Source organism: Vespula vulgaris, chromosome 2, assembly GCF_905475345.1.
Source record: "Vespula vulgaris chromosome 2, iyVesVulg1.1, whole genome shotgun sequence".
Classification (NCBI taxonomy): Eukaryota; Metazoa; Arthropoda; class Insecta; order Hymenoptera; family Vespidae; genus Vespula; species Vespula vulgaris.
Window position 1 is genome coordinate 856335 of NC_066587.1, and position 21320 is coordinate 877654.

At 30.8% G+C, this 21320-nt stretch overlaps 2 protein-coding genes across 3 annotated transcripts; one reads left to right on the plus strand and one right to left on the minus strand.

Moving 5' to 3' along the window:
* Positions 1-910: 910 nt before the first annotated feature.
* Positions 911-20931, minus strand: LOC127061954 (Kv channel-interacting protein 1). Its single transcript, XM_050989481.1, has 8 exons — positions 20559-20931; positions 20266-20479; positions 18241-18842; positions 6754-6823; positions 6610-6680; positions 6128-6400; positions 5284-5615; positions 911-4782 (listed from the first exon to the last, which is right to left on the minus strand). The coding sequence occupies exons 3-7, from the start codon at positions 18403-18405 to the stop codon at positions 5568-5570; spliced, it is 627 nt and encodes a 208-aa protein (XP_050845438.1). The 5' UTR covers positions 18406-18842; positions 20266-20479; positions 20559-20931; the 3' UTR covers positions 911-4782; positions 5284-5567.
* LOC127061953 (dynein regulatory complex subunit 5) lies at positions 7152-13319 on the plus strand. Of its 2 annotated transcripts, XM_050989479.1 has the most exons (11): positions 7152-7170; positions 7374-7451; positions 7873-8145; positions 8484-8675; positions 9347-9508; positions 9649-9787; positions 9900-10137; positions 10387-10545; positions 11011-11125; positions 12847-12977; positions 13062-13319. In XM_050989479.1, exons 2-11 carry the CDS (start codon positions 7405-7407, stop codon positions 13199-13201), a joined length of 1596 nt encoding a protein of 531 aa, XP_050845436.1. In that variant the 5' UTR covers positions 7152-7170; positions 7374-7404; the 3' UTR covers positions 13202-13319. The 2 variants fall into 2 exon arrangements, with proteins under 2 accessions (XP_050845436.1, XP_050845437.1); XM_050989480.1 differs by lacking the exon at positions 10387-10545 and having other exon boundaries at positions 13062-13317.
* Positions 20932-21320: the final 389 nt, after the last annotated feature.

The window sequence follows — 21320 nt, forward strand, 5'->3', positions numbered from 1 at the left end:
GTGTATGCGAGTATGTGTTATATATATATATATATGTATGTATATATGTATATATGACAAGCTTCTATTTATCATATATTATAACGAGTTGTTGTTGTTGTTATAATTTTATATACATCGAAGGGATTAATCGGATCGAAATTATTGCATTTTAATCAGTTCCTTCAAAATGACACAACGATATAGTGTATAACAATATTTAATAATTTTTATTAATAACATTTTGCAGTGTAACTCTTTGCTTTCATGTATTTTATATCATCACTTTGTTTCTCATTGATTTGAAATTATTCGTCAACGTAGATGACTTTAGTTTATCTTTGATTATGCATCGTATATATCATCGTAATATGCAACAAGGGAGCATATACGTATTATATTATAGCCGGTGATTATGAAAGTGTGCTACGAATTACATTTCTTTCTTTCTTTCTTTTTTTTTTTTTTGAGATATTTTTGTTAGATACACACTTATATACCCACAAACATTTGAACATTTGAATTATTAAAAATTTATTTTTGTATTTATGTAATTTATTTATAATTTATGAAAAACAGAATAACCAAGTGGGTTTATTTTGAAGAAAGAAAAAATAATTTTTTCGTGCGATTTAATAAAAATTTGAAAAATATCGTATGCGCCGTAGAAACATATTTTATTTTATTTTTTTTTTTTTTGCAAAATATCTCAAACGACTTGGTTCACTTTCATAATCATATAAACACGTATATGCATTCGCACATATCGATTAATTATTATTCATTAATTGATTCTCGGAAATGAGAATTACAATAATTTTTGGAAATATTTTGATCTTAGTCATATATCGAGTCTTCCTTTTTATTTGCATATATATTTTTGATAATTTTGTTATTATTATTATTATTATTATTGTTGTTGTTGTTTACCTTTTCTTTCTTTTTTTTTTTTTTTTTGGTATTTCAGCATCATATTAATTCTTTATTTGTCGTTTTATAGTTCGTTCGCTTGTTCTTATTTTTTTATTTATTTTTTTTTTTTTCATTAATATTTTAATTTTCTTTTTTTCTTTTCTTATCAGAGATGGAATTATTAAAGTTATCATATATTTCCTTGAGAGACATACACACATACGTCTTGGCGAGATTATTTTAGTGTCAATGTTTTTGAATATACATATGTATGCATGTATGTATCCACGTGAATGTAAGCTCGATACGCGCGCATAAATCTGCTACTTTCGATGCTGCTGTATTTCTTTTTCTCGTTGTCATAGAAACGCACGTATTATGTATGTATATATGTAGTTTAGCAATCGTACGTTTTCTTGATCCCCGTTAAGACACTAAAGGCAAAAAACGCTTAAGAGATTGATCGAAGTAAAAGAAGGATTTTTTTGCATTTGATTTATAACGTGCTTTCTGTTTATTCTTTCTTACTCACCCTTTTTTATCCCTATCTTTTTTCTTATTATTTATTTATTTATTTATTTATTGATTTATTTTTTCGTAAGTACGGTGCCTATCTTTGCCGAAAGAAAAGAAAAAAAAAAGAAAAGAAAAAAAAGAAAAAAAAGAATGAAAATTATGAGTATATAAATACGTATGTATGTATAAAATCTGAAAGATTTGTGGTGAAAGGCATCGTTGTGATATGACAACTGTCCTGTCGTATATACGTAATTAGTTTACTTTTTCAATCGGACGCTCACAGAGAAACAAATAAGTCCCGTTCGAAATCAAGTAAGTAGTAAGCCATAAGAAGTTTTTAATCGTTCTTTCAATCATTTTTTTTTCCTTTCTTCTTTCTTTTTTTCTTCTTTTTCTTTTTTTATAACATATATAAATAAATGAAATATAATATATATATATATATGCGTGTATGTGTATGTATATATATATATATATAAAAATTTTTCTCGGACATTTAATTAGAATTTGATCGGCTCCTTTTTGTGTAAACACATTTCTTTTATACGATTAATAATTCTCGTCTTTCAACAGTAGCAATATTTTATTTGACAGTCTTTGCGAATGAACGATTCTTTGAAAGAGACGCGTGAGAAGTAGATACATTTGTGAAATAATAATTCGTCGCTAAAGCTTTTCACTCGAAGCATGAAATATGAAATAACAATAATAAAAGCAAAAATATATATACATATGTGTATATATATATATATATCGTCATTGAAAAAACTTAATAAAAAATAAATTTATTTCAGACGGATTTAGATATTATTTCACAAATGCATTCTATAAAAGAATGATCAGTGGCAGTAATAGCGATACAAATCTTTAGATCAGAATCCGTAATGTATGTGTATGTGTGTATGTATGTATGTATGTATGTATGCGTACGTGTATGTATTAATATTCGATCGGTGATGACACGTTAAAAATAGTGCAATTTTTTATACACCAATTTAACATTCGTTCGAATTTGTTTGGTATTTGAAAAATTTTCTTTTCTTCTCTTTTCATTTTTGTCACACGTTTGAGAGTAATCCTTTGTAAATGATCGTAACGATAATATATTCAAAAAGTTCCCTTCGACTAATTCGCAAATATTTTATATTTATATTATATCTACCAGCATCATTCATGCACACAATATTACAAATCGTATGCCAAACGTGTTCGTGAGACTTGCAGAAAAATCTAATATACACATATGACTTGATGGTTATGATTATTATGATTATTATTAAACGATTACTATTTTTTTTTTCTTTTTCTCTTCTTCTCCTTCTTCATTTTCTTTCTTTCTTTTCTTTTTTTTTTTTTAAATTCTATGATAAACTTTAACACGTTATTGTTTCTTTCCGTTTATGTATTACATGCTAATTACAATAGCTTGGTGTTTAGTCAACATCGATTTTTTGATAATCAATGCTCTTCTATCAATTTGACAATTTTATTATTTGTCGCTCTTCCTCTTTTCCTCTCTCTCTCTCTCTCTCTCTCTTTCTCTTTATATGGGCGATTTTATTTTATTTCATTTCGTTTTATTTCTTTCTATCTTTCCTTTCTTCTTATTTTTTCTTTCTTTTTTTTGTTTCTTTTCATCAATTTATCATTATTAGGAAGCTTGAAAATATTCATTTTCGATTTGACTAAATAATAGGTACATTTAATTTTCTTCGTTTTCGATTTTCTCCTGAAAATAAAATAAAAGTAACATCCATAGGAATTTGTATCAAGCTTTATCTTGTCGTTCTTTCTTTCGCTCTCTTTCTTTTTTTTTTTTCTTTTTTTTTTCCTTTTTTTTTGTTTATTTGTTTGGTTTAGTTTAGGATAAAGATATGTGCAGTCGTTAATACAATCACATAGATAACTATTCCGATAAATTTTATAATCTTGAAATTGAATTCTATCTACAATCACATCTATTTAAAAAAAGAAAAGAAAAAATAAAAGAAAAGAAGAAAAAGAGAATAAAAATTCTTGGAACTGTAAAAAGAAAAACATTTCTCTAAACTAACGAGTTTCTCTTTGACATTACAACGTACGATTTATTTGATTAATAAATAAATAAATTAACTAATTAATCCATTCATTCATTTAACTATTCATTTTATCATTTTCACGAAGAATTGAAAGACTATCGGCGTTCCTTTTATCATACCAAGAAAGAAAAATAAAAAAAAAAAAAATAAAAAAATAAAAAAGAAAAAACAAATAATAAATGAAACAAGGAAAAGAAATTTGCTTTGTGCTATTGCTTTAATGTTACGTTCCAAAAAACATTTATTAGTTTCTCTCATGAGTCTCTCTCATTTTTATTATTTAACGATCTTAAAAAGAATTACCATGATTTCTACCAATTATCATTATCATTATCATATCATTATTATTATAGTTATATATTTCTTTTTTTCTAAAATCGATATCTGGAAGATTTTTGATATAATTCTAATGATCTAATTTTCCATTAGGTGTAACATAATTAACACCATTCGAGATTGTTACCTTTCAATATTTTATTCCAATAAAGGAATATTTCTTGCAATATTCTCATGGTACCAAACGTTTTTGACGTTTACGTATAATCGTGAATCTTCAAAAGTTTCTGTCTCTCTTTTCTATCCTTCTTTTTTATTTGTATATTCATAATATAATACTTAAGAGACTTTTATTATGCGAGATTCATGAGATTGGAACATGGATTTTGCTTGACGGCGATTTGGCACAAATCGACGGTACTTGAACGACCACGTAAGGTACCTTCTTTCTTTTTTTTTATTTATTATTATTATTATTATTATTATTATTATTATTATTATTATTACGTCTCTCTCATAGGAATTTTTTTTATAAATTATTCAACAATGTCTCTCTTTCTCTCTCTCTCTCTCTCTCTCTCTTTCTTTTTCTCTTCGTTACGTTGATATCTATCAGGTGTTTCGAATGAAACGTATTTAATACTTACAGAACGATTCGTACGAATCTATCTATTTTACCTATCTCATACGTTTTTCTATAATATATCCTATAATATTATTTTCTTCTTTTTGAAGAGAGCAATGATTTTGAATTCGACCAAATTTCGAATGTTCGTCTTCGTACTTGTCTTCTTGCTTCTCGTTCGTATTACTCTTTATCAGGAGTTCACGATTTTGAAAACTTAGTCTCTAACCTCCTTTTTTGTTTCTTTTCTTTTCTTTTTTCTTCCCTACCACCCTATACTCCCTACCCTTATCCCTCTCCCACCCTTCATCCTTTTTAATAAACGTTTCGGTCGAACGTATATTATATTTCTTCATTGCATTGGAGGCAGTTGTAGTTCTAGCGTTAAATCGTCTGAAAAGAAAAGAAAGTAAAACATTTCATCAGAACTTTATTTCATTATTATTTCGAGCCACTTTTCAAGAGGAAAGAAAAGAAAAAATTAAAAAAGCACGAAGAGAGGATACGAAATTCTCCACATAATTAATTGATTATTAAAATAATTAATTAATCATAAAAATTCTTGCAATTTTATATCAACGACTTCGTCAAACAATTCACACTTTTCTTTTCTTTTCTTTCTTCTTTTTTTTTTTTACTTTCAATGGGAAAAAGATGCTACAAAAAGAAAATACTAACCAGCGTCGATACTTGAAAAAAAAAAGAAAAAAAAAAATATCGGTTAATTCTTCCAAATTTCTCAATCGTCCTACCGACTCTTCATGATCCTTTCTATTTTCAACAAAGGAAGAATTTTTGTTTCATCTCTCTTATATTTTTTCATATTTTTCATGATATTCTTTGGAAAAATTCGTATTTCTCGGCTTAACAAAAGTTTCTTTAATACATTTGTACCTTTAACAAAAAAGAGGAGCTTCCGGTTGATTCCACCAATGAGCTGCCAAGAGTAAATAAAGCTCTTGATCCTGTACAGTATATCCAGGTGGTGGTTGCGAGGGTAAAGGCGGAGGTATCGGTGGTAATAAGGAATAGGACGGTGGTGGTGGTGACGGTGACAAAGATTGCGAAAACGTTGTTGAAGGTGGTGTAGGCGGCGTTGGTGGCGTCGGTACCATTTGTGTTATCGCATTTGTTCCAGAGACAACCTCATCCTCCGACTTCTCCTCTTCTGCCGGAGATCAAAGCGCACTGTCGAATATAGCTAATGATCTTGTGATCACGTCGTCCTATAAACATATCCCAAAACAAAATAATATCGATCAAACAATTCTCATTTTCAATTTAACAGATTCAATATAATTCATTACTCTCGACATTCTTGTATTTTCTTGATTATAGAATGAGTATCAAGATATTACTGAATGATCTTTATACAATTCTAAATATTCGATCGACGTTCGAATAGTTTTTCGATCTTTAGAAATATTGTAACGTTGTTAGATTAATTCGAACGTTACAATATTTAGAAGCGATACTAATTAAATTTCTAATCGAATGGATGATGATGGCTTATGGACGAAGAAAAAAAAAGAAGAAGAAAAAAGATGGCGGTGGGATAGGTGGCTTGCAAATTTTCATGAACAAATTTTTCTTCAATTTTATCGACGTTGCTCAACCTATTATTTTTATATCTACGAATTCTAAGAAAAAAAAAAAGAAAAAAAAAACACTTTCACGTATCAATAAAACGATATAATATTTCTAACGATCTAACAAAAGCTCTATCACTTTGTCGTACCTTGAGACAACTCTCAATAAATTCCTCGATAGTGATAACACCGTCTTGATTAAGATCCAACTTTTTGAAGACTCTGTCCAACTGTTCCCTAGCTTTTCTTTCTTCCTCGGCGTGATGTCTTCTACCCATGAGCTCGTGAACAGCCGTAACCATTTCACCTAATTCACCTCTCGTGATGCAACCATCGCCGTTTATGTCGTACAATTTGAAAGTCCATCTTAGTTTTTCGTAAATACTACCTCGCAAAAGGGTCGATAGGGTTACCAAAAGATCCTGCAGATAGATTTAATCAAAGTTAATTAATCTCATAATATATCATACATATATAAATAAAAATGTTTAGTCAAACTAAGAATAAAAAGAAAAAAGATTAAACAACAAAAATTCTTATTAAAATAAATAAATAAATAAATAAATAAATAAATAAATAAAAAATGGTGACTCTCTTTCTCTCTCTGTCTCTCTAATTCTCGGTTAATTACCCTAAAGCTGATGGCCCCGTTACAGTTAACGTCGAAAGCCTTGAATACGTAGTGAGCGTAGAGGCTGGAGTCTGCAATTCGCATGAGGGGTCGCCATTAACTAATTTACGCAAAAATCGTATCTCATATATAATTGGAACTCACTGCCATGCGGGAAGAATTTTGCGTATATGTCCTTGAAGGAGTCCTCGTGAACCACGCCTTCCGGGCATTCCTGAAAGTAAACACGGAAAAAAGAGAGTATAAAAAAAGAACAACTTATTATACTTCCTCTTCCTCTTCCTCTTTCTTTCTCTCTCCCTCTTTCTTTGTACTTAATTTATCCGTCTAGGCCTCTTCTAACACCCCCTGCTACCCTCATTTACATTCTCTCTCTCTCTCTCTCTCTCTCTCTCTCTTTTACGTTCTTTCTCATTCTCCAGGAATATAGCTCAAGAGTTAAGCGACCCGTACACCTTTCTCGTTAGGCTAATTGGTGACGAAGCCTCACTCAAACGAGTTTTCCTCCTTCGTGATTCCGATTGGCAGCGACACGACTCTCGTTAATATACTTACATATGTGTATATATACCTTAAGTACTCCGTCTACCTACGTACTTCATTTTTTCTCTCGTTTCTTTTTTCTTTTCTTTTCCTTTTTCTTTTCCTTTCCCTTTTTTTTGTATTTTTTATTTTATTTTATTTTTTGTATCGTCGAGACTATTTAAAAATGTTAGGAAAAGAGAAAATCGTTAACTGTGATAATATCGAATTATTCTTTACAGGTAAGAGAACCATATTTGAAGGACATTCAAAATGAGGATTCCGCATACAATCACCGAGAATATCCTCGAAGCTTACAAGTAATTAATCCAATTTTATTTTTTATGCGTGTGGACCAAGTGTTTCTTCTTTTTTTTTCTTTATTAGAAAAAAAAGAAAAGAAATAAATAAGAGAAAAGAAAAAAAAAATTAAAAAAAAAAGAAAAAGAAAATCAACTCACAACTTCGTTCGTATCTACCTAAATTAAAATGAAGAAAGAGAGAGAGAGAGAGAGAGAGAGAGAGAGAGAGAGAGAGAGAGAGAGAGAGAGAGAGAGAGAGAGAGAGAGAGAGAGAGAGAGAGAGAGAGAGAGAGAGAGAGAGAGAGAGAGAGAGAGAGAGAGAGAGAGAGAGAGAGAGAGAGAGAGAGAGAAAAGTTATTCAATTTCGATTATTTTAACGAGATACGTAGCGTGGAATTTATTTATTATTTGATGGAATTGTTTTTTTCATTTTATACAGATGCTCAACAGAGAGTTCTTTATTACCATACGAACAACGTAGAACACTTATTACTGAAGATTTCAACTGGGATGATAACATAGTACCGGAATTAAAGATACTAGCTCTTGGTGTTATAGTATCGTTATGGGAAAAATATCCCATACTCGAAGAATTGTCAAATTGTATGGATCAAGATGTTATTATAGAAACCTTGCCTACTGATCTTCCCTTTGAGTTGACTATTACTAAGATAACCGACGAACATTATTGGGAACGTGCTGCTAAAAATAGGTTGATTATTTTCTCTATTATTTTCTTTTTTTTTTTTTTATTTCTATTCATATAATTTATTAAATAGATATTTAATTTGTACATGTATATATATATATATATATATATATATAAATTTGTATTATTTTTATATTTATATTACAGAGTTCATATATTATTTTCATATAATAGTTATTATATGAAATATATATAGAGTTCATGTAATAAATATATTATATGTAATATATATAATATACTAATGATATTATATATCTAGTAATAATAATATATTATATTAATATAATATAATATATTTATACTATACATTATTACATACATTCATATATGATTTCTATTAGATGGTCTTTTAATAATCCAAACGATTACGGTAATTCATGGCGAAGATTATACTGCGAACGTCATTTGGCCGAATATTTGGAAAATTTTGAAGCGAGCTACTTTGAATCGCAAAGAGAAGATTGTATGAAAATTTTGGAACTATCGAGCGAGCACGTGCGTGTATTGAAGTTGCATTCTCTAAAACCTACCAAGTGAGTGCAACCAAGAAGGTGCCAACGGATAATATATCTTTTCGACTGAACGCCCTCTCACAATATTCCTAAAGATTATTATTAGATACACGTTCTCGGCCTCTTGGCTAAAATCGTCTTTACGTTTGCACTTGAAGCTAAGTCGAAATTATGCTCCAGGTATTTCAGGCCATTTCTTTACGTAGTGTAAAAAAAAAAAAAAAAAAAAAAAGGAAAACAAAAATGGAAATCTCATAATTATCATTATCGAGCTAAATTCAAAACAATTCTAATTTAATAAATAAATAAATAAATAAATAAACAAAAAATAGTGAAAAGAAAAAAATTGACAATCGTCAAAATTGAAAAAAAAACTGAACCCAAACAATTATTATTTAATCCATGAATTAATAAATAAATATATATTTATACATTATTTATTAATAACATAATTAAAACAAACAAAAGATTCCGAAAACTATTATATCTCGTTATAAATATAAAATGAGATCTTATGTTTTCTATAACTTCTTTTCTCTTTTTTGCTTTGTTTCCACATTGTCAAAATCAATCGGATCAGTCTATAATTTTTTTTTTATATATATTTTTATATACATAGTTCGAGCGTAGATGAATTAGTAAAAAATTAGTATCGTTTTTTACGAAGTAATCTCAGTAAATTTAATTTTTAGAATACCATCGAGATTGAACGACAATGACGATTCGAGTCATGACGATGTGGTCGATCATATCCCGATGTCGATAATCTTACCGCAATTACCGTACCTCACTGAAATGTCCTTGAACATGGGCATGATCTATATGGACGATGGTTTCGAATGGAGAGATTTCGAGTGAGCAACTGAGAATTACGCGAAAATAAATATTTGATATTGAAATCTTTGTTTCTTTTCTTTTCTTCTCTCTCTCTTTATATTTTTAATCCTTTTTCTTCTCTGCTTGTAAATATATTAATCTTAACCAACGTGAAAAGATTTTCAGTGAATGACTGTTCGAGTCTTGGCGAAGGATTGAAAAGTTGCTACAATCTAAAAAAATTCAGTTTGACGAGAAGCAAGTTGGATCGGGCCAGAGTTGCTGCTCTACTACAGAAACTTATCACAAATGAAAATGTTAGCGAAGTGTTACATAAAAAAAAAGCGGACGTGATAAGTATAAAAAAAAAAAGAAAAAAAAACAATTGATTAGAACTTAATTTGTCCATTCGTTTTCTGTTCGAGGTAGCTTGAAGAATTAGATTTCTCGCATTGCAAGCTATTCGATTTGGGAGCACAAGCTGTCGCTGAATTTCTATCGTTACACAAACGACTGAAAGTTCTTCGGTTGGTCAACAACATGATTGGAAGCGAGGGTATAGCTGGTATAGTTAACGTATTGTTAGAAAGGAAATCAGTAGTTTTGAGTCATCTCGATTTGAGATTGAATCCATTGGGTGAGGCCGGTGGTGCTCATATTTGCGCACGTAAGTAGATAATAATATGCTCTATTAAATATCGAGAGAAAAGAATTAAAAGAAAAACAAAAAAAAAAGAGAAACGAAGTTGAGAACCACTGATTCGAAAAAGAAAGAGAATGAAACAAGATAGTTCGAGTTCTAATTTAAAAAAATTCAAGACGCATATAAAATATTGGATGACGTGCATTCACACACATACACAAACGTACAAACAACTTATCCAACAATGAAAATTTATTGTTTATTCGTTAATAGTGTTATTGAGAAACAAGCATCTTGAGATTCTAAATGTCAGCAGTTGCGAATTAAACTCAGCCATCGGAGAAGTGATAGCCCAGATATTTAAAGAGTCTTCGGATATAAATGTCGAAACGTTCAAGATTGATCTGTCAAATAACAATTTCGGTCCAATAGGTGAGACTTAATATTTCGAATTGCTATCTCGTTAGAGTTTTGACGTCTTTATGATCAGAGTTTATATCCACGTTAATTATGTTGTAGTTATTTAAATATGTATGTATGTATGTATATGTATGTATGTATATTTTTTTTCTTTTTTCAAATTTAGATCTTTTATGATCTGTATTTCTTTTTCAGTTTTCGTTCTGTTTTTTTTTTCCCCTTATTAAGCTACTTTCAAAATGTATTTTACGAGGGACATTTCTGTTTGAGATTTCTCACGAAATTATTGGAAGGCGATCAAATTTAATATTATATTCAAGAGAATTTGAGAGTATCTTTTCTTTCTTTTTTTTTTTTTTTAATTTAATTAAGAAAAATGAAAAAAGAAGCTCTTTTGAAATACGAAAGCTCCTTCAAATTATTTTAATGATCTTAATAATCTCCAATGACGATTTTAGTTAATTTGTATATTTTCAGTCGGCAAGTTGTTTGAGAAGATCGTTGAAGTCAATAAATATATCATTGGATTCGACGCACGAATGTGCAATTTCACAAAGGAATCCGAATCCTCGATATGGCAAAGTGTACTTAGGTGAGCCATCAACCGTATATAGATAATTTTCAAACCTTTGCCCTACAAAAGAATGAGATTCATTGAATTTTTAAGCACTCTCGATCGACTTCGAATCACTCCTTCAACTTACAACTGAGATAATGAATTCTTGAAAGTGCATTTCGCTCGGTTTTATTACAATATTACGTCATTCCTTCCCTATAATATATCCATAATTCATAGAAAAAAATATTACGAGAGCCATATTTAAAAACTAATTTCCTTCGTAGTAATTTAACGTTGAAAATGAAAAAAAAAAAAAAGCAAAAGAAAAGAAAGAAAGAAAAAAAAAGAAAGAAAAATAGCATATAATATTCAACGTCGCATTACAGACTTAATCTAGAATCACAAATTAAAAATATTATGAAACATCATCATGGTCGCAAACATAAACGTTGATTGATAAAAAAAAAAAAAGAAAAAGAAGCCATATTTAAAAGCTATTTAGCTCGATCGTCGTATTAAGTTAATATTAAAAGAGAAAAGAAAAAAATATTTATGTCTTCGTATTATCGCCTAAATTATAAATTTCAAATAAAATATTTTTCGTCATTGTTAAAAGCGTAAATTGTTCAATAGTTTCTTGTAAACATGAAATTTCTATACGACGAGAGAGCTATTTTGTACACGACACGGAAATATATGGGACTTGAAAAGAGCTTCTCGTCGTCATCGACGTAGCTCAACGTCGTTCTCCTTGTAATATTCATGAATATCGATCCTACGTTGAATTCGTTGGCATCTGTACGCGTGGATCTAATCGAGCACGAGTTAGAATCGAGAAAGAGGAAACGAAAAGGAAGAGGGATAGAAAAATAAATAAATATATATATATATATATATATATATATACAAAAAAAAAAGTAGAACAAATTTATCATCCAACGAGAGAGAGAAAGAGAGAGAGAGATCGATCGAATCTAACATGACATAAATTAATCTAATGCCTACTTCGCGAAGCCGTTAACTATTCTTCTCACGAAAACTTCTTAGCTCGTGAATATTTCTTGGCAGGCAGCCAAAGCTTAAAGAAGAAGAAGAAGAAAAAAAAAAGAAGAAGAAAAATTATTATCGTTTGAATTTCTCAACGATTAAAGTCGACGACCTCTCTTGTTCGATGATCGATAAAAAAAAAGAGATGTAAAAAAAAAAAGACGCGACATTATTTTTATCTGTTAGAATTGTTTTTAACAATTTCCCAGGACATATTCATCTCTCTTTTTTCTTCCTTCTTTATTTATTTATTTATTTTCTTTTTCTTTTTTTTTGGTTTTCCAACTACTACTACTAACTACTTACTGCTATTACTAGTAAAAAATTTATTATGACAACAAGGATGTTTTTATTTATTTTTATTGTTTTTCTTTAAAGATACGCAATATGTACGTAAGTGGGTGAAAAGTTTTTCTTGGACGATCTTAAAACGATCGACGACACTTTTCTTCTCACGAAACTTTTTTGTATATACGAATAATGTTTTACGAATTTGAAGAATTAAAAAAAAGTACGTCTACGGAGTCTAGAAAAAGAGTAAACGATTTTGAAAATCATCTAGGAACTTTTCATCGGGACATAGAGATATCTATGTGTATAACAAGTTGTCGAGATAAAAAAAAAAAGAAGAAAGGAGACAGAAAGAGAGAGAAAAAAAGAGGAACAAAAAGCGCAAGGTTTTAACCTGAATATTTCCTTCTTTTCAGAAACAAGCAAAAAAGAGCACAGAGAAAAGTATCTGGTGTACAACGAAAAAGTACTCCATCGTTATCACTTCGCTCAGATTCTGAGTACCCAGAGATAGAGAAGACCGTTGACGACATCGTCTCCGTCGAAGGTGAGGATCGATTAGATTTTTAACGTTATATGTTTCTCATGAATCTATGTATATATGTATAACTATATACGTATGCATATATAGACGAGACAAAGATGATTCTCAATTCTCGAGTCGAATTTACGGAAGACGTTTCTCCGATTGAAATAAACAACATGGTGGCGATCAATAATTTCATAAAGGAAGAAGATAACAACGAAGAAAATAAGAACGAAGTTTTATAAGTGTAAAATTATTTTGTTGTATTAAATAATTATTCTGCTTCTCCAATTTGATACATATATATATATGTGTATGTGTGTGTGTGGGTGTGTGGGTGTGTTATATTTATGAAAAGACAAAAGAAACAAATAAAAACGAAACTAATTTTAAATCGCAATTTTTTTTTCATTTTTAATAAACCCAATATTTATATATATATATACATATATAAAGAAATATTAGAAATACAAAAATTTATTAAATAATTAACTTGGCTCTGCAATATGATTCCAAAAAGAAAAAAAAAAAAAAGAAAAAAAAAGAAAGAAAGAAAAAGAGTTAACTTCAAATGAAAATTTTTACGATTTTCAATATACGTGATTTGTGGATGTAAAAAAAAAAAAAAGAAAAAAAGAAAAAAAGAGAGAGAGAGAAAAAAAAAGGGAAAAAAAATCGCAAAGCTAAAAATTAATTTTTACGATAGATTTAAAAAGAGACTGTTAAATTTCGTCGGAATTTCGTTCGTACGAAAAATCCAAATTTGTATGTGTTGATTCGTTACTCATCCTAAAGATATTAAGGGTGGGCGGGTGGTTGCGGGTTTGTGAGGAGGGAGGAAGAGGGGGTAGTGAGGCATGAGGGGGAGGATATTCGCACGCGCGCGCATGCGCACAAGAGTATATATCTTATGGCGATATTCAACATAGAACGTTAAAAGTAGGCAGCAGTAAAGCATAACAGTTTCTACGGATTTGCCAGTGGGAAGCTACGGCGCGTAAAGTCGATGGAAATTGGAGCGTTCGACCGTGTATGGAGTTCAAGGGGATGATACCGACGACTTCGTTCATATGTATATATATATATATATATATATATATGTATATGTATATATATACATATATATATGTATATATGCGAAGCGCCCTCGAACGAACTTGCACGCGATCGCATCAAATTAGATTCCACTATCGAAGAACACCGAATTACCACTCTGTTTCCTTGTGTATATATATATATATATATGTACATGTATATGTATGTATGTATGTATATATGTATATGAGTATGTAGCATGATCCGATAAATCCGTCGAGTTCGCCGATCAAGATGACCTTTTCTTCAACGATTTCGATCGACAATGAACAATTAACTGAGATGAGAATGATCTCGTGATAATAACTAAATACGTAAAACCTACGTTCGTAGATGGCGCTGTATTAGTTGGTTATTATGTCGTATATAACCTAATTATTAATGAACGTAGAAAAATATTTTTTTTCTCTTCTTCTTCGAACATAATTATTAATAGTATTTTTCTAACAAAAAATATCTGTATTATTTGAATATATTTATGTAAGAAAAAAAAATATATATATATTTATTTATTTATTTAACGAATCAATGATATATGAAAGCTCATTGAAAATATTCAATAATGTAATATGTAGATACACTTAACCTCAAATTTGCATTAATAAAAGAAAAAAAGAAATTAATCAAGCTGCTCTTTCAAATAAATAAATTCAAACTAATGAATAATATAATATAATAATATTAATGAATGTGATCGAATCAGTTGACCTAGATCCTCTTGTTAGGGAAAGAGATCTATTTGTCCTTACAAAACGTTAATTTATGTAAACCTCGTTCTTTCTCTCTGTTGAACACATACGTACATACGTACATACATACATACATACACATGTATATACATATATATATATCCGTGTCTGTTTTCAAGTATATAATATAAAATAATGCGAAAGGTAGATATACGAGAAGTATGTACATTAATCGATACCGCTACAAATTTCCATTTATCGACCGTCCCCAACAACATACAAATATAAATTCGTAGTATAACACGTGCCCTTATTTCGTGAACAACCATTCTTAACGCTTTTGCACATCGTGCATGCGATAAAACGTAATCCAAATTATTCTATATTCCATGTATACATATATACGTACATACAATGATATTATACATAATGATATTACACGTAATTATTTGAACATTTTTATCTCTCGATTCATAACTGACTTTAATTTGATTACATACCGATCTAAGGAATTTTAACGATGGCAATATGTCTACTAACCCCTATCCTACGTCTCTAACTTCTTTTCCCTACACATACTTAATAATAATACTTTTCTATAATTTTTTAAAAACTGTCTGATGTTCACGAAGTTTACATTTCATTTCCGTAATGAGCGAGTACCTTTTACGCGGTACTTATACATTTTTATATATACGTGTGTGTGTGTGTGTGTGTGGTGCTCTCAAGAGAAAGAAAAAGATAAAGAAAGACTTTTCTAGTCTTCTCAAGTTAAATTTTGCTAAAACTTAAACACGCTCGATGCTTTTATCTTCATTCGTGTCACTTATATACACATCAGATATATATATATATATAACTACGAGCATGTATACGTATAGGGTATCTCGTTTTCAAACGATTAAACGATCAAACATTACCGAAGGTATTGGTTTTACAATGAAATGTTTCATATAAAACTCGTCAAGTTTTCACGAAAATATGTAACACGTTGTTCGCTTTTCTGTAAAGAGCCATTTCTTGGCAAAACACAAAAGTTATAATTTTTTATTAAAGGAAAAATCGACGTTTTAAATCCGACAAAAAATGATTGAGAATATCGAGAAACACGTAGGATTTAATTTTTTAATTGATATATCTCGTCGTAGTTTTTTTTTTTTTTTTTGACGAGTTTTAAGTTTTAACTCGATTTAAAGCTCGACTTTTTTCTCTTCCTATAAGATGAAAAAATATTTCGGATAAAAGTTACTCGGTTTGTCTTTTCTTTTTTTGCGTTACAATATGCTGTCATTATAAAAAATATTGGTTCCTATTTAAAAAAAAAAAAATAAAAAATAAACATAAATAAAAATAAAAGAGGAAAGAAAAACAAAAAATCTCGAAGTGGTCTTAAAACGTTGTATTAAACAAAACAAAACAAAACAAAATGATAAACGCCAGAATATTTCCACCTTAAAATCGGATAACCCTTGTTCGAAGACTTTCTTGTTAAGAATGTCGTCCTTTCGAGAAAAAAAAATTTGTATCGTCATATTTTGGACACCCGGTATACCTGCATATACCGTAATACAGTTATTATTATATTATATCAAGTATAACTTGAATCAGAAAAAAAAATAAAAAAAGATAAAAAAAAGAACAAGGGGAAAAGAAAAAAGCACACATTAAAAACTTGATACGTGAACTGACAAATAATTTCATAATGATAAAATGAAATAAAGATATAAAAAAATATATATATTAAGTTTACAATTTCGAAATGACACGGTATTAAAGAGAATTAACAAACCGTGTAATCTAAGAGTGGCACGAATAAGAGTAATTGATTTTTCAAAAATCATTTATAAACTTTCGGTCCACCCTGTGCGCACGTATGTATAATACATATTATACGTTCAAGATTAATATTTATTAATACCAAGCGGAATAAAAATAAACGTGTGACGTTAGAATAATTAAAATACACACCAATTAACTATCGCGATGAGATATGCAATATAGGTGCTAGGTATTCCATTGCAAATGGTTGGATATAAAGGGGTGTCACGTGATTACTATGAGCCGGTATTACAGAAAATGATTATACATATATTCGACACAAAATACAATTTCTTCATACATATACATATATACATACATATATACATATATACATATACATATAAAAGACTTCAAGATTTCTTGGACGGCTAAAATGAAATTGGAACGAAGCCACGTATACATGTTACTTGAATATGCTTCGTCTTGCAAAAGAAGAAAAAGAAAAAGAAGAAGAAGAAGAAGAAGAAGAAGAAAAAGGAAAATCCGAAACAAAATCGGAATCTTGGAAGAAATAGAAACTAAAAAAAAAGAAAAAGAAAAAAAGAAAAGAAAAAGAGAGAAAGAAAAAAGAGCATTTTCAAACTAGAGTACTTACGAACGTTCACAAATTTTTTATCACACATACACACACAAAACGAAGGGAAAAAAAGTTAAGTAGGTATATACGTACGCATATGCACGTACACAGACAGATATGGCCGCGCAGGCAAACACATATACATAGAAATATATCATAGATAGTACCGTCGGGTTAACGAACGTTCGATCGATGTGTGTATGTGCAAGGCCGGAAGAAAGAAGGGTAGTATGGAGTGGTGGAAAGAGAAAAAGGAAGAGAAGGAAGAGAAAGAGAGGGTGAGGGGTAAAAGGTGGAAGAGGAGAAAGGGGTAAGTGGAAGTGGAAGACGCAACGACGGGAGGGTGGATGAGGATAGGAGAGATGATAAGAGGGAGATCAAAAGAAGCAATCGTTGCTGAGTTGAAAGACGCGCTTTGACTTTTTACGTGAAAAAAACATACGGTTGCCTTTCTACGCTCCGCCCCCTTTTTACAATGCCAACCCTCTTGCATATACGTGCTTGTATATTACATATATATATATATATATATACAGATGAATGCACATGTACAAACTTTCTTTCTTTTTTTTTTTGGTTTCTCCTGGTTTGTTGTTCTCTATTCGTCAATTGTCTGATAACAAAGCGATTCTTCAAAAGCCACGAACGTTTGTATCAAATCCAAATCGACGTACAATTTATCAATCTATATATATAACATATTTCGTAACGAATAATATCGATGCAATAATAGAATTGTTATTAATAAATAAATATTATTAATACTCGTAGAGATTACAAGCTAAGAAAAAGAAAACAAACATCTACTTGAAGAAGAAGAAGAAGAAGAAGAAGAAGAAGAAAGAGGAGAAGAACAAGGAAGAGAAACAGAGCTAAGAAAATGATGGTCGAGTGTGTTGTGTGAAGTGGTTAGCGGAGTATAGCATAGAAGAAATAGAAAAGAGAAGTAGCAAAAAGGGGTAGAAGAGTCGTGCGAGGAAATAGAAGTAGACTGTGAGTGAAAGAGAGACGAGGAGATGTTGGGATGGGATGGGGTAGGCTGTGATGGGGTGGGAGGAAGGGAGGTAATAAGAGATAATCTCAAGAAGTGAAACTTATGTACCTGCTTGAATCCTCGATACATAACACGAATCTCTTGCCTCGAGAACTTGGTCTGTCTGAGTAGTTCCTCGAGGGCTACAGGTCTGGCAGTTTGTTGTCTCGCCCGCGTGCTCTCGAACTCGAAAAGAGCCTCTTCCGGTCCCGGCGAGTCCGGTGGTGTCGCCATGACCTTCGCTTTCCTCTTCCTCTTCCTCTTCTGTTGTTTTTATTTTTTAATTGTTGTTTTTCTAACGAGAGATTCTTCTATATTATCCCCTTTCTCACCCTCTCTTATTCGTTTTGTTTGATTTTCTGTTTTTTTTTATAGGTTAGTTCTCACGACAATGGAGTTGCGATTAGTCGCCATTTAACGACAAAAAAGAAAAATGGCGCCTGCGTTTGATCTTTTTGTTTTCTTCAGGAGAGATATCACGAGTTCGCGTGTTTATCTCTATTGATATTCTCGTATTGTCATTTGAATTTTGTTTTGTTTTGTTCCTTTTCTTCTTCCTACTATTCTTCTTTGTAATTCAACAGTGTTTTATAATGCTCCTCCTCGAAGGAGAATCTTAAAATTATTCGCTCCTATCGATCTCTTCTTCCGGTTGACCTCCGTGATGACCTCTGAAAGATTGATTCTCATCGATGCTCGTATAATGGCGTTAATATCTTTTTGAAAAAAATAAAAAAAGTAAAATAAAATCCATATAATGCATATAGAGCGCTTGTGATCGATCGTATGTGCGCGTGTGCGAATGTCTTCTTAAGGTATACACACACATATATACACACGTACGTATCTCTCTCTCTCTCTCTCTCTCTTTTTCTATGATATGACCCTAATACCTGTATATACACACGAGAATGAAGAAAGCATGGGGAAAAAGAAAGAGAGGGGAGAGAGAGAGAGAGAGATGAAAGAAAACATGGTCGAGCTTTAATCCTGACCGCGGACAAATAAAAATGCGAAGGGAGAAATGGTTGGCGAACCGTATATAACACGAGTGTCAATAAATTCTATTCTTTTGCATCGCTCGTTGTTCTTTTCTTTTTTCTTCTCCTTTTCGTTTTTTCTTTTCAATTTTGTTTTCCTCTTCCTTTACCTTTCTATGTATAACCTCCATGGTACTTACGTATCTTTCGTCTACTACGCTAGTCAAAATCAAGTGTATATATTGTATCGTATTATATATAATTTTTGTTTACATTTAATTACTTTAATTTTATTTTATATATATATATGTGTGTTTGTGTGTGTTTGTTTAATTAATTCTACAATTACGAATTACTTATATTTATTCAATTAATTCGTCACTTATATCTTCTCGTTTTTCATTCTGTTTTCATCTTGAACGAAATATGATTACTCGCGTAAATTTACGATTTCATATATTTCTGAAAGAGACTACGTAACCTGATTCTTCTTATGCTACAAATGGATTTTCGATGTTATTTTTCCTAATCCTAGGAATGACAAATTTTGTTAATTTGTATCAGAGAGGGGAAATAACGAGAATAAGATTACACGTGCGTATGCGTTCATTGAGCGATCATCGGAGTTCATGGCCGAAACATTTATGACCGTACGAGACGGCTCGAGCCACGCTGGTGCGTGTATACGTGTGTGTGTGTGTATACAAAATAGACGACGATGGACAGAAACATATACATATACATACATACATATATATATATATTGTGTGTGTGTGTATATATATATATATATAGATCAAAGCAAAATATTTGGAGAAAGATGAAGGTGTGATGGAGGTTGGCAAGAAAATATTTATCGTAGAACAGAATGAACAAAAATAAAAAATAAAATATATATGTATATGTATATATACGATTTCGATGATGTCAATGATGTCAATAAACAAAATTTACAAAATATCAATTATTACAAATCTCTGATCGTTACAACGTCAGACAATTATATATAAAAAATAGAATGACAAATATAATAAAGATAGAATGAAATAACAAAAGCGCTTTAAGTAACTGAATGCCATGAGAGTAACAGAACGGAACGTAACGAGACACGTACCTGCGCGAAGATAGATGGAATTCCTCTCTTGGCCCCTCTCACTCTCTCATCCCCCCACCTCCTCTCTCTCTCTCTCTCTCTCTCTCTCTCTCTCTCTCTCTCTTGTAATATATACTACACTTCTCTCGCAATAAGGGTATTGTCTTCTAAGATATTAATTATCGAAGAAGAATCGACCTTCTTGCCCCTTCGACATCGTTTCCCTTCCTTCAATCTTATATATATATTATATATATATAATATATATATATATATATATATATATATAAAATCGTATTTCTCAATTTACTAACAATTCATTCACAGATCACCTTCCTCCATCTCTCTTTCTCTCTGATTTTATATAAGAAAAGATGCGAACGATAGTAGTTTCACCAGCGTAAAGTTTATTCAGGCTCACGTAATAAAAAACGCCGTTAAAAGAGAATAAACGAACGTATATGTTCCTTATTCTTACGAAATTCGAATCTTCAAACGGATGAGAAAACAATCGTGTTACGTTTATAAAGAAACGCTCCGTGACAAAAATTTTCAATCGTTTACGAAACGGATTCTATCGAAAATTGAAGAGAGAGAAAGAGATCAACGGTGATGTCGAAACGAAACTCTCCCGAGGAAAACAGTACAGACCGACCGATCGACTACGCGGCCGGCGGTACACTGATTGCCCGGGTAGAGCGCGCCGTACGACGCTCTATCCCCCACCACGCCAATCTCTCGAGCCCCGGTTAACCAATCAACGTCGTCGCATTTAACGTCACCACTTATTTCTCCCGGAACCGAACGTTCGTTCTCTCGATAGCCAATCGGTATTCGTCGTTGTTAAGTTTTATTATTTTCGTAGATTATACCGTAGATTGTAGATAACCAAAAATATCTTAGTTTCTTCGACTAATCGAACCGTAGTAATCACCCTTGAAATTAATGCGTGCAAACCTCTTTTTTCAACCTCCATCGATAATTTATTAAAAATAATCAAATTTTAATATATATTTTTTCTCTTTTTTTTTTGATCGAGAAATATAAATCCTACAATTTATTATGTTTTAAACAAT

Bases quoted from the DNA above. Each gene is read 5' to 3' on its own strand.
- LOC127061953 (XM_050989479.1), top strand. From the start codon at position 7,405: ATGAGGATTCCGCATACAATCACCGAGAATATCCTCGAAGCTTACAA. The intron at 7,452-7,872 runs GTAATTAATCCA...CATTTTATACAG, and splicing joins AATATCCTCGAAGCTTACAA to ATGCTCAACAGAGAGTTCTT. The intron at 9,788-9,899 runs GTTAGCGAAGTG...TGTTCGAGGTAG, and splicing joins AACTTATCACAAATGAAAAT to CTTGAAGAATTAGATTTCTC.
- LOC127061954 (XM_050989481.1), bottom strand. From the start codon at position 18,405: ATGGCGACACCACCGGACTCGCCGGGACCGGAAGAGGCTCTTTTCGAG. The intron at 6,824-18,240 runs GTACATAAGTTT...GTTTACTTTCAG, and splicing joins TGTATCGAGGATTCAAGCAG to GAATGCCCGGAAGGCGTGGT. The intron at 6,681-6,753 runs GTGAGTTCCAAT...TGCGAATTGCAG, and splicing joins AAAATTCTTCCCGCATGGCA to ACTCCAGCCTCTACGCTCAC.